The following is a 17,500-nucleotide window of genomic DNA, read 5'->3' on the forward strand; positions in this document are numbered from 1 at the left end:
GTCATTGACAGAGATTTTGCAAAACAAACTGCATCCTGGTCAAAAAAAAAACAATTGCAGTAAATCCAAATGGATATTGGAAAGGTTTAAAGAATCGGGCTTGGTACGGAGGGTGTAGCACGACCAGCATCCTAACGGGGAATCATCGCCTTCGAGAGAGGAGAGGCGAAAATCAAGGGAAAATGTTCTCTCCCTGTTTCTCAACACGTCCAATTCAAGAGCCTTGTCTTCTGATCTACATATTGAAGCCTCCTCCCTCTCCAGCCTCCTCGAGTGTGCCGGCATGTTTCACGCTGACATTGTCGGCCTTCTCCACTCTGTTTACTAACACAGAGCCTGCGGCCACCTCAGCCCAACACTCTGGAATGTTCTCCACTACCTCCCTCTCCCTCCCCCTCACTACCTCCCTCTCCCTCCCCCTCACTACCTCCCTCTCCCTCCCCCTCACTACCTCCCTCTCCCTCCCCCTCACTACCTCCCTCTCCCTCCCCCTCACTACCTCCCTCTCCCTCCCCCTCACTACCTCCCTCTCCCTCCCCCTCACTACCTCCCTCTCCCTCCCCCTCACTACCTCCCTCTCCCTCCCCCTCACTACCTCCCTCTCCCTCCCCCTCACTACCTCCCTCTCCCTCCCCCTCACTACCTCCCTCTCCCTCCCCCTCACTACCTCCCTCTCCCTCCCCCTCACTACCTCCCTCTCCCTCCCCCTCACTACCTCCCTCTCCCTCCCCCTCACTACCTCCCTCTCCCTCCCCCTCACTACCTCCCTCTCCCTCCCCCTCACTACCTCCCTACCTCCCTCCCCCTCACTACCTCCCTCTCCCTCCCCCTCACTACCTCCCTCTCCCTCCCCCTCACTACCTCCCTCTCCCTCCCCCTCACTACCTCCCTCTCCCTCCCCCTCACTACCTCCCTCTCCCTCCCCCTCACTACCTCCCTCTCCCTCCCCCTCACTACCTCCCTCTCCCTCCCCCTCACTACCTCCCTCTCCCTCCCCCTCACTACCTCCCTCTCCCTCCCCCTCACTACCTCCCTCTCCCTCCCCCTCACTACCTCCCTCTCCCTCTCCCTCTCCCTCCCCCTCACTACCTCCCTCTCCCTCCCCCTCACTCCCCCTCACTACCTCCCTCTCCCTCCCCCTCACTACCTCCCTCTCCCTACCCCCCCATACCTCTGCCAACTGTTGAGTCACCTCCCCAGCTTTTCTCCCAGTTCTGTGAGGTGCTTTGGGACAGTAAAGGTGTTTAATATGAATGCAAATTGTTGGCTTGGGTTTTTCCTGTGTGCTAAATTATTTCTTGTTCCTTTTAAAGGTTGAAAAAAATCAAGGAAATCTTCATCTTTGGAAAGCCTGAAGTGTCTGTTGTGGCCATTGGCTCAGAAACTTTTGATATTTTCCGGCTATCAAATGCAATGACATCCAGAGGATGGAATCTCAACACCCTGCAGTTCCCTTCCAGGTAGGTGATTCTCCCCCCCCCGTGTATACTCGGTATCAGTGCTGTGATTCTCCCCCTGTGTATACTCAACATCAGTGCTGTGATTCTCCCCCCGTGTACACTCAGTATCAGTGCTGTGAATCTCCCCCCGTGTATACTCGGTATCAGTGCTGTGATTCTCCCCCCGTGTATACTCAGTATCAGTGCTGTGAATCTCCCCCCGTGTATACTCGGTATCAGTGCTGTGATTCTCCCCCCGTGTATACTCAGTATCAGTGCTGTGATTCTCCCCCCGTGTATACTCGGTATCAGTGCTGTGAATCTCCCCCTGTGTATACTCGGTATCAGTGCTGTGAATCTCCCCCCGTGTATACTCGGTATCAGTGCTGTGAATCTCCCCCCGTGTATACTCGGTATCAGTGCTGTGAATCTCCCCCCGTGTATACTCGGTATCAGTGCTGTGAATCTCCCCCCGTGTATACTCGGTATCAGTGCTGTGATTCTCCCCCCGTGTATACTCGGTATCAGTGCTGTGATTCTCCCCCCGTGTATACTCGGTATCAGTGCTGTGAATCTCCCCCCGTGTATACTCAGTATCAGTGCTGTGAATCTCCCCCCGTGTATACTCGGTATCAGTGCTGTGAATCTCCCCCCGTGTATACTCGGTATCAGTGCTGTGAATCTCCCCCCGTGTATACTCAGTATCAGTGCTGTGAATCTCCCCCCGTGTATACTCGGTATCAGTGCTGTGAATCTCCCCCCGTGTATACTCGGTATCAGTGCTGTGATTCTCCCCGTGTATACTCGGTATCAGTGCTGTGATTCTCCCCGTGTATACTCGGTATCAGTGCTGTGAATCTCCCCCCGTGTATACTCGGTATCAGTGCTGTGATTCTCCCCGTGTATACTCGGTATCAGTGCTGTGATTCTCCCCGTGTATACTCGGTATCAGTGCTGTGAATCTCCCCCCGTGTATACTCAATATCAGTGCTGTGAATCTTAGTTGTTGACTAATGGGGAGAGTCAAAGCAGGAGACAGCCTTGCTGTCACTCTATAACCTTTATCACACTGAATACTTGCATAACATGTTTATAGGTGTGCACCATAGCTTGTCACTTTTATTATAGATGAAATGAAAAGCTGGGCGGATTAAAGTAAATGTTTTCACACTGGGGGCCACGAGGCCTGGCAGATCGTTCTGAGTTTTACTGGATTTGTCCCTTGCTTGTATACTCATGTTTAATGTAGTTCTTTCCTTTGGGGAGATCTAAAATAAAAGTTGGAATAATTTAGGATAGGCAGGTTTTAAAACAATGCTCCAAAAATCAGATTGTGGCTGATGCTGACGATCTGAAGCTGGGATGGGGTGTCTCCTGGCAACGTGTTCGTATTTGTATGGGATCCCTCGCAGAGAGATGATTGAAAACAACTGCTTTCCAGAGACTTAAGCACATGGTCCAGTACTGAGGGAGTGCTGCACTGTTGCAGGTGCTACATTTCGGATGAGACATTAAACCGAGGCCCCGTTTGTCCCCTCAGGTGGACGGAAAAATCCCACAGCAGTATTTTGAAGAAGAGCAGGGGAGTTACAGGTGTACTGGCCAATATTTATCCCTCAACCAACACCGAAAACAGATGATCTGGTCATTGATATCACTGCTGTTCGTGGTCCTCGCTGTCCACAAACTGACTGCTGGGTTTCTTACATTACAACAGTGACTGCACTTCAAAACGCATTGGCTGTAAAGCACTTTGCGACATCCTGAGGTTGTGAAAGGTGCTATATAAATGCAAGCTCTTTCCTTGAGAGAGCTGCGCTGCTCTTTCTCACAAATAGCTCCTGCTGCAGCCGTTTCCTGCAGTTGGAGGTGTTGCATGCACACACTGCACTGTGCAGTCACTTCACAATCAGGCCTGTGCTAAAGGCAGAAATGAAATATTTCCACTTATGGACTTGCAAAATAGTAGAAATATTGATATTGTTGGGGGGGAACACACAATAACCAGATTGGCTCACGTCTCCGCTCCTTTTCCAGCTATTGTGACGGGAAAATCGGCGAACAAAACAAACAAATGATGTGTCCACGTTGTTAACAAAGATTACTTCTTCCCTTTCAGCATCCACATATGTGTGACACTTCTGCACACCAAAAATGGAGTGGCTGACCAGTTTGTGAAGGATGTCTGTGAGAGTGTAGCTGAAATAATGAAGAACCCCAGTGAGAGAACCACTGGCCGGGTGAGTGTGTTGTATGTTGGAGCAAGAAAGGGTGGAGACTCTTGCAGAAAAGTCTTGGTTAATCAACAACTTGCATTTATATAGCGCCTTTAACAAGGTAAAACATCCAATGGCGCTTCACAGCAGCGTAATCAGACAAAATTTGATACCGAGCCACGTAGAGATATTAGGACAGGTGAGGTAGGTTTCGAGGAGCATCTTAAAGGAGGAGAGGGTCAGGGAGGGAATTCCAGAGCTTAGGGCCGAGGCAGCTGAAAGCACAACCGCCAATGGTGGAGCGATTAAAATCAGGGATGAGAAAGAGACAAGAATTGGAGGGGCGCAGAGATCGCGGAGGGTTGTAGGGCTGGAGGAGGTTACAGAGATCGGGAGGGATTTGAAAACAAGGATGAGAATTCTAATGCAAATTAACAAGGTCACCTTTTAAGACATGTACTGATTTTATTCCCCCTCGCCTCGCCCTCCCTCTCCAGGGTGCTATATACGGCATGGCACAGTCGATCCCGGATCGTTCTCTGGTGACGGAGATATCGCACGGATTCCTCGACTGTCTCTACAGTACGGAGCTCCCCGGCGATGAGAAAAAGCACATGAACGGAGAATCAGCACAGCACTGAAGAAAAAAAAACAAGAAATAAGTTTTTAAAGAGAAAGATAAATCATGGATTGGGTGGCAAAAGGGAATTTTGGAAAGCAATCTGAGCTGTGAGGTGTTGAGAATTGAATTCTCTTATGTGATTTTGCACACTCAATGCAAATCTGGGGAAATGCAATCCGTGTAACCGGGGGCGACGGCAGTGATTTTTTTTATATGTCACTGTCGAAAACCCAGGAGCCTTTACTTTGTACTTTTTAATTTTATCCCTGAAAAATAATATCTTTGGCTTGGAATCTTTATACTTTGCAAATGTGTAATCGATTCGTTTAAAAAAAAAGAAAATTCAAAGGTGTTCCAGTAAAACGAGCATTAGGTTTTACTCATTGGAGATGTAGAAGCCAGTGGCTATTCACCTCGATGCCTTTCAGCTTGTTTTTTTTTAAAAAAAGAAATGTTTTGGCAGAAACTTTCTCAAAGGAGCGAAACTGTGTATCAGGGATAGAAGTTGCTGCTACTGGTGATTACTTGTGATACTGCAGCAGGTTAGTGCTGGGGGTGACTGGGTGAGAAATCATTTGATTTGGGGGGGGGAGGGGGGGTGGGGAGGGAATGATGAACACTTGGCACTCACCTGGAGGGCAGGTAATTGTCCACCTGAATCCCACAGGTGACCGACAAGCAGCTGAGTCCAGCATGGGAGCAGGTCACTTCTGTGCTCCGTCCCATTTTGAAGGGGCCTCTATCGGTGAGAAGAGATGGGGTGTCGACCAGAACCACACCTGGGCAGGCCGTCGACCAGAACCTCAAGCTTGGCTGTGAAAATACAACGGCAGTTCACCCCACTGTTAGAACCTGTGGTTGGCCCCAAGATTTTGACCCATTTCAGATGCGACTGGGTGGAATGCTGAGGGCTGCATTACCTCAAATATCGTTTCAGCGGTTCCCCAAAAATGAAAAGAAAGAATGATCCCACCTTCAGTTTCTCCCGGTTGACTTAAAACAGTTTTAAGCCAGTGTTAGACGCGGTTATAATCATTGACGGAAAGGACATGCTGCTGTAAGAAATTATTTTCAGGCATTTTAAAAAAAGATTGCTGTGCAATTTTTTTTTGATTGTTTGTTTAAAATAATCAAATATTATTATAACACAGACGTCATTTGAAAAAAAAAACACTCTGATTGCTCCTTTGAGACTCTGCGACTCAAACTGAAATTGTCCATTTTTGTGCCCAAGTGCTCACTCCATTGTTGGAATTAACGGTTGGATTACTTCAGATCCTGTCTCGTAATCTCCGTGTTTCAGTTATATTAATGTCGGCGTTTCGGTTATTTTGTGGCTCCCATCACTGTAGCAAAGCCCAAGATCTTGTGTGGCGATTTAACAATGCTCTGAAATGCTGTATGTTGTGTAGCGTGTGCTACACATCATGTAGCGTGTGCTACACATCATGTAGCAGTACGTGTGCACACGTAGAAGTTGCACACTAGTGCACGCTTTAAGGGAGCGCTTGTGAATAATGCGTCAAGATTTTAATGGTACTTCAATGCTATCTTAAACCATGCTGATTCTTACTAATCCTGAGATCCTTGAACATAATTTTTCTGTTAACCAGTGTCAGTACACACGACAGTAAACACTGTTCTGGATCAGTTACCCTTAGTAAAACCGGTTCCCAAATTAATCTGTTGTCAGTGAAACTCTTTTTGATGATTTCTGCTCGGGTTGTTTTTCAGTTCTTCCAAGTTGGAGGTCACATGGTTAGTCCCATTTATCCAAGAAACTTGAATATTGTAAACTTGTACCAAGTAAATAGCTTTGTGAGATGCCCTGTGTTTTGAACTGTGACATGCTGGCAATGTCAGGCTGTAAATGGACCTCCACTGGGCAAAGCAGATGAAATGCCCACCACTGGTGAGAACTCCCAATGATCTCACTTTATCACCCTTTGCTGTAAGTTTCTCTGGAGTAAAGCAAGTAAGAACACACACTGGTTTTTGCACCACCTTGCACAGAATTCCTACAGCAACACTAACAATTAATGTGTTCCACCACAATTAATGAAAAGTGGCATCTTATTACAGTCGGCGCACTAAGACAATACTTCAGTACGGTGCTCCCACTGACGCGAAACGGTTTTATACCAGAGCCAGACTGGTTCCTCATAATGATGTGAAAGGGCTGCATTTCAGACTGTCTTAATAACTTGTTGTGCATTTTCATAACAAGATTTATGCACAATTTTTTGACTTTTGATACGAGGGCCTTTACCTAAATTTGTGTAAAATCAACGGTTACCCCTCTTCCCCAACTTGTACGTAACTCTCTCATTCCTCGACGTTTAAGAGTGAATAATCCATTTCATTGGCTATTTTTTTGTACAAACCTGAAGCAGAATGTTCTGGGAACTTTTCCATAGTCTGAATAAATAACTGAATCCTGGTTATACTGCACTTTCCCACTCTTCTGTGAGAAGGAAACGTCAATAAGATTTGGTTGAGTGTACTGAGTTTGCAAACTTTTGTTTGTCTTCCCTTACCCTTTTTCAAAACAAAATTGTCCCTCCCCCCTCTTTTTCCCCCACCCCCCCCATTTCAAAAGGGGATTATAGACCCAGCAATGCTCCTGGGTTTGCATACAGATGCGACGAGGATGCAATAAAGCAAGACCCTTCTCACCCCCTCCTCTATTGCTTTAAACCAGAACCCATCCCACATTCTTTCTGTACAGCCATTAGCAGATGAGAGTTTTGCATGTTGTGTGGTTCTTTTATGGATCTATGTGGCACATAACTGAGACATAAATTGGATTCTGAGATCACACAACTCGATTGGGAATTATGGCCAGGCGGTTAGCCAATGGGATGGCCCTATTTTAATTGTCAGTTTACTAATTGGAACTGTTCCAGATGTGCTTGTGTGTATTGTGATGTAACCTGTGGGGATTCCCACATCTGGGTTATTTGCACCTGGCCAAACCATGCACCCCTGCATTACTTGTGTGGAAAAATGATCTGAATAAATTCATTGTAATAACAAGTTTGTAATTGAGATTTGGTAATAAACTTAATTTGTTGAAACTGCATGTATAGTTTGTCTCTTTTTTTTAAACCCTGTTCACCTTGATTGCTATCTGTTTCCCATCTGGTGTTTGCTGTTCCCCTGCCTCCTCTTCTCCAACTCTGTATTTGCTTAAAAGCTGTTCATCTCTTGTGAACCTTTCATCAGATTTGGAAGATGTTATCGACCTGAAATGTTAACTCTGCCTCACCTGCTGAGCGTTTTTCAGCATTTTCTGTTTTTTTTAATTTCAGATTTCCAGCAGCCACAGTATTTTGCTTTGGTGTACTTGGTGTGTTGGACTCTAAGCTTGCACTGCAAGCTACAGCACTTGGTGTCTCCATTCCATATAACCATCCGACCAAACAGGTCACTGCCCATGTTTGTGAATTGCCCTGATAACCAACTGTAATCGGTGTTTCATTTTCCTGGCTGGGATTTACACTCGCAAATCATTTCTTTACGAACCAACAAACACCGTTACTAGTTCAGAGTGTTTAAGGAACAGAAGCTGCTTTCACATTGGTCTTTTTCCGTTGGCTCCCATCGTCCAGTGAAGGTAAAGGTGCCAGAGCAGTGTCCATTTAAACCCCCTCATGCGACATCTTGGGGTAATAGCGTAGTCGGTTTGGTACTGGACTATCATCCCAGAGGTCCTGAGTTCAAATACCGCCACTGAATTTATAGGCTGGCACCATGAAATCTGTCAATTATCATAAAAACCCAACTGGTCCATTCATGCCAGTCAGGGAACAGCCCTTGTCCAGCCTGGCCTACATGTCCCTCCAGTCCACTAGGATTCTTAACGCTCAATTACTGCAGAACAAGGCCCATCTCCACCACCTCAGAGCAAATAGGGATGGGCCTTGCTAGCCCTGCCGATAGCCCGAGCAATTTCTACAGGCTGATCTTGGGGAGCACAGCTCACAACAGGCTGTCCCTTTTTTTTAAACTGGTGGCAAAGCACATCTGATCACCGTGCAGGAGCAACATAATTTGCATTGATGCACAAAGGGCCCAGTGCAGTGAAAATGTCATGGTGGCATCTGCTGCAGAGGGCACTGCAATCACGCAGCTGCAGTGCTTTTAGAAGCCACCCGTGGAGATTTGCTTTCCAATGGAGCCATCTTCAAATTTCATGACTTTAGCCTTTGGATGCAAATCTTTCTAATCTGCAAAGATATTACCAAATGTGCACTTTTGAAATATTGGACTTGCCCTGTTGCCAAATGAAGTGCAACATATCTGCAGAGAAGTTTTCTTTCGGCTTCTGCTATTGCTGATTGCTCGAACAGTCTGCGTTTACCTCCTGTTTTGTTGAAGTTCTAGCTCTGCTCCACCTCCCCTGTGGGGATCTTTCAGTACCAACCCCTTGGTGACACGGTGCTGGGATCTCCGTACCGACCCCTTGGTGACACGGTGCTGGGATCTCCGTACCGACCCCTTGGTGACACGGTGCTGGGATCTCAGTACCGACCCCTTGGTGACACGGTGCTGGGATCTCAGTACCGACCCCTTGGTGACACGGTGCTGGGATCTCAGTACCGACCCCTTGTTTTCTTTTTCGTTCGTGGGATGTGGGCATCGCTGGCTATGCCAGCATTTATTGCCGATCCCTAATTGCCCCTTGAGAAGGTGGTGGTGAGCCGCCTTCTTGAACCGCTGCAGTCCGTGTGGTGAAGGTTCTCCCACAGTGCTGTTAGGAAGGGAGTTCCAGGATTTTGACCCAGCGACGATGAAGGAACGGCGATATATTTCCAAGTCGGGATGGTGTGTGACTTGGAGGGGAACGTGCAGGTGGTGTTGTTCCCACGTGCCTGCTGCTCTTGTCCTTTCAGGTGGTAGAGATCACGGGTTTGGGAGGTGCTGTCGAAGAAGCCTTGGCGAGTTGCTGCAGTGCATCCTGTGGATGGTACACACTGCAGCCACAGTGTGCCGGTGGTGAAGGGAATGAATGTTTAGGGTGGTGGATGGTGTCGAGCTTCTTGTGTTGTTGGAGCTGCACTCATCCAGGCAAGTGGAGAGCATTCCATCACACTCCTGACTTGTGCCTTGCAGATGGTGGAAAGACTTTGGGGAGTCAGGAGGTGAGTCACTCGCCGCAGAATACCCAGCCTCTGACCTGCTCTTGTAGTCACAGTATTTATGTGGCTGGTCCAGTTAAGTTTCTGGTCAATGGTGACCCCCAGGATGTTGATGGTGGGGGATTCAGTGATGGTAATACCGTTGAATGTCAAGGGGAGGTGATTAGATTCCCTCTTGTTGGAGATGGTCATTGGCTGGCACTGGTCTGGTGCGAATGTTACTTGCCACTTATCAGCCCAAGCCTGGATGTTGTCCAGGTCTTGCTGCATGTGGGCATGGACTGCTTCATTATCTGAGGGGTTGCGAATGGAACTGAACACTGTGCAATCATCAGCGAACATCCCCATTTCTGACCTTATGATGGAGGGAAGGTCATTGATGAAGCAGCTGAAGATGGTTGGGCCTGGGACACTGCCCTGAGGAACTCTTGCAGCAATGTCCTGGGGCTGAGATGATTGGCCTCCAACAACCACTACCAACTTCGTTTGTGCTAGGTATGACTCCAGTCACTGGAGAGTTTTCCCCCTGATTCCCATTGACTTCAATTTTACGAGGGCTCCTTGGTGCCACACTCGGTCAAATGCTGCCTTGATGTCAAGGGCAATCACTCTCACCTCACCTCTGGAATTCAGCTCTTTTGTCCATGTTTGGACCAAGGCTGTAATGAGGTCTGGAGCTGAGTGGTCCTGGCGGAACTCAAATTGAGCATCGGTGAGCAGGTTATTGGTGAGTAAGTGCCGCTTGATAGCACTGTCGACGACACCTTCCATCACTTTGCTGATGATTGAGAGTAGACTGATGGGGCGGTAATTGGCCGGATTGGATTTGTCCTGCTTTTTGTGGACAGGACATACCTGGGCAATTTTCCGCATTGTCTGGTAGATGCCAGTGTTGTAGCTGTACTGGAACAGTTTGGCTAGAGGCGCAGCTAGTTCTGGAGCACAAGTCTTCAGCGCTACAGCCGGGATGTTGTCGGGGCCCATAGCCTTTGCTGTATCCAGTGCACTCGGCCGCTTCTTGAGGATGGGGATGTTTACAGAGCCTCCTCCTCCCATTAGTTGTTTAATTGTCCATCACCATTCATGACTGGATGTGGCAGGACTGCAGAGCTTTGATCTGATCCGTTGGTTGTGGAATCGCTTAGCTCTGTCTATAGCATGTTGCTTCCGCTGTTTAGCATGCATGTCGTCCTGAGTTGTAGCTTCACCAGGTTGGCACCTCATTTTCAGGTACACCTGGTGCTGCTCCTGGCATGCTCTTCTACATTCCTCATTGAACCAGGGTTGATCCCCTGGCTTGTTGGTAACGGTAGAATGAGGAATATGCCGGGCCATGAGGTTACAGATTGTGCTGGAATACAATTCTGCTGCTGCTGATTGCTCATAGCACCTCATAGATGCCCAGTTTTGAGCTGCTAGATCTGTTCTGAATCTATCCCGTTTGGCACGGTGATAGTGTCACACAACACATTGGATGGTGTCCTCAGTGCGAAGACGGGACTTCATCTCCACGAGGACTGTGCGGTGGTCACACCTACCAATACTGTCATGGACAGATGCATTTGCGACAGGTAGATTGGTGGGGACGAGGTCAAGTATGTTTTTCCCTCGTGTTGGTTCGCTCACCACCTGCCGCAGGCCCAGTCTGGCAGCTGTATCCTTCAGGACTCGGCCAGTAGTGGTGCTACCGAGCCACTCTTGGTGATGGACATTGAAGTCCCCCAGCCAGAGTACATTCTGTGCCCTTGCTATCCTCAGTGCTTCCTCCAAGTGGTGCTCAACATGGAGGAGAACTGATTCATCAGCTGAGGGAGGACAGTAGGTGGTAATCAGCAGGAGGTTTCCTTGCCCATGTTTGACCTGATGCCATGAGATTTCATGGTGTTCGGAGTCAATATTGAGGACTCCCAGGGCCACTCTCTCCTGACTGTATATCACTGTACCGCCACCTCTCGTTGGTCTGTCCTGCCAGTGGGACAGGACATACCCAGGGATGGTGATGGAAGATTCTGGGACATTGGCTGAAAGGTATGATTCTGTGAGTATGGCTCTGTCAGGCTGTTGCTTGACCAGTCTGTGGGACAGCTCTCCCAATTTTGGTGCAAATCCCCAGATATTAGTGAGGAGGACCTTGCAGGGTCGACTGGGCTTGGTTTGCTGTTGTCGTGTCGGGTGCCCCGTGGTCCAATGCCGGGTGGTCCGTCCGGTTTTATTCTTATGACTTTTTTTAGCGAGACTTGTACAACTGAGTGGCTTGCTAGGCCATTTCAGAGGGCAATTAAGAATCAATCACATTGCTGTGGGTCTGGAGTCACATATATGCCAGACCGGGTAAGGACGGCAGGTTTCCTTCCCTAAAGGGCATTCGTGAACCAGATGGGTTTTTACGACAATCCGGTAGTTTCATGGGCATCATTACTGATACTTGTATTTTAATTCCAGATTTTATTTAATTGATTGAATTTAAATTCCCCAGCTGCCGTGGCAGGATTTGAACTCATGACTCTGGATTATTAGTCCAGTAACACAACCACTATGTTACCGTACCCGTGGTGACACGGTGCTGGGATGTGTCAGAGCTTTTTAGAAGATGAACATCACCAAAGCAACAAACCAAAGTTTGCCTGATCTTCAGTTCTAGCTTCGAAGTGTTGGTGAACCTACTGAATTCTCAGCACTGGATCTGCCATCCTGTTTTATTTGTGATTACAACTCAGGAATGATTTAATCTTGTACAAATGAAACCATTGTTATTTTGATTTGCATTTTATTCACAAGGCACATTTTCCCACACAGTACGTACATTAATACTGGAACATGTAAACTAGCTCTGTCTGTTCAGCCTGATTTAAATACAATTTGATTCTAGTGTCACTGTGGTAAGTTTCAAACATACTGCCAACATTTTAAATGTGTTGAGTACACAGGTTTCATTGAAATAAATCCCACTTAATACACCAGCTAATTGGGCCTCACTAACCACTGATGCGTCTTTGGATTTCATTGAGAAACCATAGCTTCTTCAGTGAAGGTAGCCAGCTTAATATCTCGTTCAGACAGCCCTCCACAGTCATGTGTACTCAGAGTTATATGGACCTGTGAAGAAAGAACAATTTTGATGAAATGGTTGTCCTCCCTTTAACTTTCCCAGCTGAAGGATTCTACAGGGATCTGCTGCGGCTTCTTGCCCGGTCCGTACAGTAAATGAACACTCGGGTTGATTTCCCATCAGTTTTACGGAGAGTAAAATCAGGCGGGGCTGAAATGATCGTCCGACCCGAACCTGCCCCAGTCCTGTCTGGCTAGGTTAGATTAGAATCAGGGCTGTACCTGACCTGGGAGTTCTTGACACCGGTGTAAAAAGTGACCCACACAACAAACGTACATTTGCATTTGTGCGTACACTTGTATAAAGGCAATAAAATACAAGGACTTCCTTGGTGTCAGCCGTGGCTCAGTGGGTAGCACTCTTGGCTCTGAGTCAGGAGATTGTGGGTTCAAGTCCCACTCCAGAGACTTGAAGCACAAAACCTAGACTGACACTCCAGTGCAGTGCTGAGGGAGTGCTTCACTGTGTTGAGGTCCGTCTTTTGGATGAGAGGTTAAACGGAGGCCCCATCTCCCCTCTCGGGTGGACGTAAAAGTTCCCATGGCAATATTTATCCCTCAACATCACCAAAACCGATTACCTGGTCATGATTGCTGTTTGTGGGAGCTTGCTGTGTGCAACTTGGCCGTTGCATTTCCGACATTACAAGTACTTAATTGGCTGTGAGGCACCGAGGTCATGAAAGGCACACTATAAATGCAAGTTTGTTCTTTCTTTACCTTGTTATAAACGTTAAACCACTCTGGATGATGGTCCATTTTCTCTGCCTGTAGCGCCACTCTGGTCATGAAACCAAAAGCCTTTTTTAAAAATAAGGAAATGCAAGGACAGATTTACTACAAAACCAGCTCCCTTGCATTTTGTCTCTTCAACTTTATTATTGTGCATTGAGCCACTATAAAGTCTCACCTGGTTAAAGTTTTTAAAGACAAACTCTTTGTAAATTGCATCTCTTCCTTCCACTTCAGCCCAACCGACAGCTCTCAGGTTGGGAAGCAGCTGCTCTCGTTGCTCAGTGTTCAGTCTGGGTACCTTTCCTGCCTAACAGGGGAAAAAATAGCATTTCGATTCCAGTAATGCCAGTATTAAAACATCCATTGCCTGCCGTGTTCACCTACAGAACAGTGCCTGCAAAATGTGATCCACTGGCAGGGGAGTTCTCCCTGGTGTCCTGGCCAATATTTATTCCTCAACCAGCATCACTTAAAACAGATTATCTGGTCATTATCACACTGCAGTTTGTGGGATCTTGCTGTGCGCAAATTGGCGGCATTTCCCACATTACAACAATGACTAAACTTCATAAAGTATTTTATTGGCTGTCAGGGGTTTGAGACGGCCTGAGGTTGTGAAAGGTGCTATATTTGCCCATTCAGATTGTGCTGTTTGTGTATAATTTTTTCCACAGTTAAGAGTTTCAAGATCAATGGACTGAATGGTCACTGTGCTGATTGTATTATTTAGCTCAGTACACCTTCAACCACTGATTGTTACTTAACCCTCTCCAGAAATAAAAAGTAGCCAGTAGGAGTTCTGTTACAGAGCAAAGAAGTTACATTTAAAGATGGGTGGAGGTACAGTGAGAGCACTGATCACTGCCCAAACTGACTGTTGGACAACCAGTTCATCGAGTTGCTATATTGTATTTTGTAAACACTGAAGCAGTCAGACAAGAAACTGAATGTTACTTTAAAAGGATCCTCTGAGTGGGTTACTTCAGCATTTGCAGCTCGAGACATGAAAATTAATGGGAACACATTGATGCCTTTAAGGGGAAGCTGAACAAGTACATGAGGGAGAAAGGAACAGAAGGATCTGGTGATAGGGTGAGATGCAGGAGGGGCGGGAGGAGGCTTGTGTGGAGCATGAATACCGACATGGAGCAGTTGGGCCGAATGGCCAGTTTCTGTGCTGTAAACTCAATGCAACATTGTAGATGAAATTCCACTTCATTGGGGCAGATTGGGGTCGTGGATTGGCTGCCAATTTTATTTTCCATTGACTTCATTGTAATGGAAAATCAGGCGGGGTGTGTAACAGGCCACCGATTCGCTGCTGCCCATTTTGTGCCTCAGCCAGAGTTCAATTTCACCTTCGTCGAAATTTCATACTTGGCCTCCGAAGCTCTGTTATACACACACACCCACACCGCACAGACACACCACACACACACCCACACCGACACACCACACACACTGCACAGACACACCACACACACACCCACACCGCACAGACACACCACACACACACCCACACCGCACAGACACACCACACACACACACCACACACACACCCACACCGCACAGACACACCACACACACACCCACACCGCACAGACACACCACACACACACCCACATTGCACAGACACACCACACACCTACACCATACACTGCACAGACACACACACACCGACATCACACACTGCACAGACACACCACACACACACCCACATTGCACACACACACCACACCCTACACCACACACTGCACAGACACACCACACACACACCCACACCGCACAGACACACCACACACACACCCACACCGCACAGACACATCACACACACACCTACACCACACACCTACACACAAAGACAGCTATGATGCACACTCCAGCTACAATGGAGCCACGTTCACTCCGTAACTCCTTTTCTGCTCAATTAGTTTTGCCTTTTGCTGATCCCATCATAACTGTTGGGACAACTTTGTGTAAAAAGTTAGCCTTTGAATGCTAAAATTGTATTCAGTTTTCCAGCCATTAAATTAAGAACGGATCAGTTCTCTCAGAACAGCATTACAATGTCATTATATTTCTGCCTGAGGGTGAAATTCTGAGTAAGAACAGAATTGGTTTGGATAATTTCTTGGAGGACTTCTGCCATGAATGAAGGGGGAGTGTCTGGTTTGATGCCCGGTTTTGATGCTGAGTTCGTTGATCTCAGCTGGGCCGGTGATTAATGCAGTGCGATTGGTGCCAGCGTCCCTGGACTAGGGAGGTAATGAACTCGTACAGAGTCCTGCTCCGAACGTGCAAGTGTCGATTTTGGACAAGGACAGAAAACTCTCAAAGGGCAGGGGAGTTCTCCCCGGTGTTCTGGCTAATATTTATCCCTCAACCAACATCTAAAACAGATTCGCTGGTCATTTATCTCATTGCTGATTGGGGGAGCTTGCTGCGTGCAAATTGGCTGCCGCGTTTCCTGTAAAGTGCTTTGGGACATCCTGAGGTTGTGAAAGGCACTGTATAAATGCAAGTCTTTCTCCTCTCCACATTGATCAACATATGAAAGAGACTTCTTGTTAGGACAGTGGAGGCGAGAATCTTGGGATTACTTTAGAAACAGTTGGATGCAGTGATAAGGGGGCTGGCTTTCTATCTGGATGGGCCGAAGGACCCTTCTCATTACTCTTGTGTGCGTGTGGTGAAGGTGGGGTCAAGCGTGCAACATTATCGGCTTCAGCCAGGTAGCAAGGCGATTTAATTCAATTAGTTGCAGCAACTGCACTCGGAGCTCCCTTCCCGCATAATAAGGTTTGTGCAAGTTTTTTGCTGACAAAGAGCGGCAATGTTTGCGTCTCATTAAAGTTTGACTCAAAGCAAACAACCGTGTGTCCATGATCATTGCCCTTTCCTCCCCTCCTCTTCCAAAAAAAAACCTCTTATGATGTTTGCAGTGACAAGGATTGACAAGTCTCTCTGTCTGAGACTGGGGGCAAAACGAACAATACACCTTTAAATTCATTGCTGCTAACACGGTGTCCAATAAAGATCCTTTTCTAACCAGTCATGTGGAAGTCCAGCCGGGGACGGACCTTTGGCCAGCTCACTTATCACAGACACTAATTGATGTTAATTGCAATTTGAATCTTTGAAATTGATCAAACTGCAATTAATTTCTCTGCACGTTACAAGTCGCTTTCCCAAAACACCTTCAATCACCTGTCGCTGAGGGGGAATCTCAAAAAAAAAATTATGCAACATGCAGAAATTTCATTGATTTTTTAAAAACGTTCTAATTTTGATGTTATTTCAACCATGGGGGTATATTTCAAATTTCCTTATAATTCAGGAAAACAATAGCTCTTTATTTTTGTTACACGTTTAATGATGTAAACAGCTGGGAGCCCCAACCACAAACCTAAATAAAGGCAGAGAGAAGTTAATTGCATTGAGTGACCTACCATTGGTGATAATGCTGCAGATCAGCGGCTGGCGCTGGGACTCCGATCACAGCCCGGATTGTGGAACCTCCACCAGCTGTAAACAGCCTCTTCCAACCACGGTCACTAACCCAGGACCTACAGGGTGGCAGGAGGGAAGGCCAGCGTCGAAGCAGGACAGGTAAGGCCAAAAAAAAAAACCCCTAATGCATGGAAGAAGGAGGAAAAAAAAATCTTTAAAAAGATTTAAGCGCAGGGGCGGGTAGAACGCGAATGTGTCATCGTTTTGCACGACTGATACAATTGGTTGTAGTTTGGTGTTTGCAACACAGCTTTTAGCTTTAGCATTATTTAAGGGCACCTAAAAGTGGGTCCTTACAGTGCTGGAGAGGGCAGGTCCCTGTCTACTGATTGAACATTTACGTCAATAAGAAATCCTATTGCAATGTGAAATTCTATATTTGAACTGCGTGTCTTGCTTTTAGCCAGATTGTATCTGTCTGTTTTTGCTAGTCTAATGTCTTGTCATTTTCATGCAGAGTATTGTTGGGTGTTTATTACAAGAAAGGCTGTTGCAACAGAAAGACTGTGAATATTTTACTTGAGTTAATCCTACCAACGACAATATTTGCACACTTTTCAATGCAGTAAAACGTTTCTTAATTGGGGGTAGGAGGGACATTAAGGGAGGTGCCCAAAGGTGTGTTTGAAGAGATGGGTTTTAAGGAAGCCTTCGAAGGAGGGAGATGTGTAACAAGGCAGAAGAGTTTAGCCCAATCCCTATGGGGAAATGATGTGGAGATGCTGGTGA

At 46.9% G+C, this 17,500-nt stretch overlaps 2 protein-coding genes across 3 annotated transcripts in view; one reads left to right on the plus strand and one right to left on the minus strand.

Moving 5' to 3' along the window:
• The window catches only part of sgpl1 (sphingosine-1-phosphate lyase 1), a 60,893-nt gene extending 53,536 nt beyond the window's left edge, over positions 1-7,357 (plus strand). For both annotated transcript variants that reach the window (XM_067972406.1, XM_067972407.1), the window contains 3 exons: positions 1,314-1,460; positions 3,559-3,679; positions 4,153-7,357. In XM_067972406.1, the coding sequence (XP_067828507.1) occupies positions 1,314-1,460; positions 3,559-3,679; positions 4,153-4,296 (412 nt within the window). In that variant the 3' untranslated portion in view covers positions 4,297-7,357. The remainder of the gene's footprint in view (positions 1-1,313; positions 1,461-3,558; positions 3,680-4,152) is intronic.
• A 4,808-nt stretch (positions 7,358-12,165) lies between these two features.
• On the minus strand, positions 12,166-17,012 carry pcbd1 (pterin-4 alpha-carbinolamine dehydratase/dimerization cofactor of hepatocyte nuclear factor 1 alpha). The gene is made up of 4 exons (XM_067972408.1): positions 16,711-17,012; positions 13,437-13,568; positions 13,247-13,327; positions 12,166-12,514 (listed from the first exon to the last, which is right to left on the minus strand). The coding sequence occupies exons 1-4, from the start codon at positions 16,711-16,713 to the stop codon at positions 12,419-12,421; spliced, it is 312 nt and encodes a 103-aa protein (XP_067828509.1). The 5' UTR covers positions 16,714-17,012; the 3' UTR covers positions 12,166-12,418.
• Between the last annotated feature and the right edge of the window lie 488 nt (positions 17,013-17,500).

This window comes from Heptranchias perlo, chromosome 36, assembly GCF_035084215.1.
Source record: "Heptranchias perlo isolate sHepPer1 chromosome 36, sHepPer1.hap1, whole genome shotgun sequence".
NCBI classification, from domain to species: Eukaryota; Metazoa; Chordata; class Chondrichthyes; order Hexanchiformes; family Hexanchidae; genus Heptranchias; species Heptranchias perlo.

Excerpts from the sequence above, each read along its gene's own strand:
- pcbd1 (XM_067972408.1), bottom strand. Across the intron at positions 13,328-13,436 it reads TCTTTAAAAACTTTAACCAG|GCTTTTGGTTTCATGACCAG; the intron begins GTGAGACTTTAT and ends TTTTTAAAAAAG. Across the intron at positions 12,515-13,246 it reads GGTTTAACGTTTATAACAAG|GTCCATATAACTCTGAGTAC; the intron begins GTAAAGAAAGAA and ends CTTTCTTCACAG.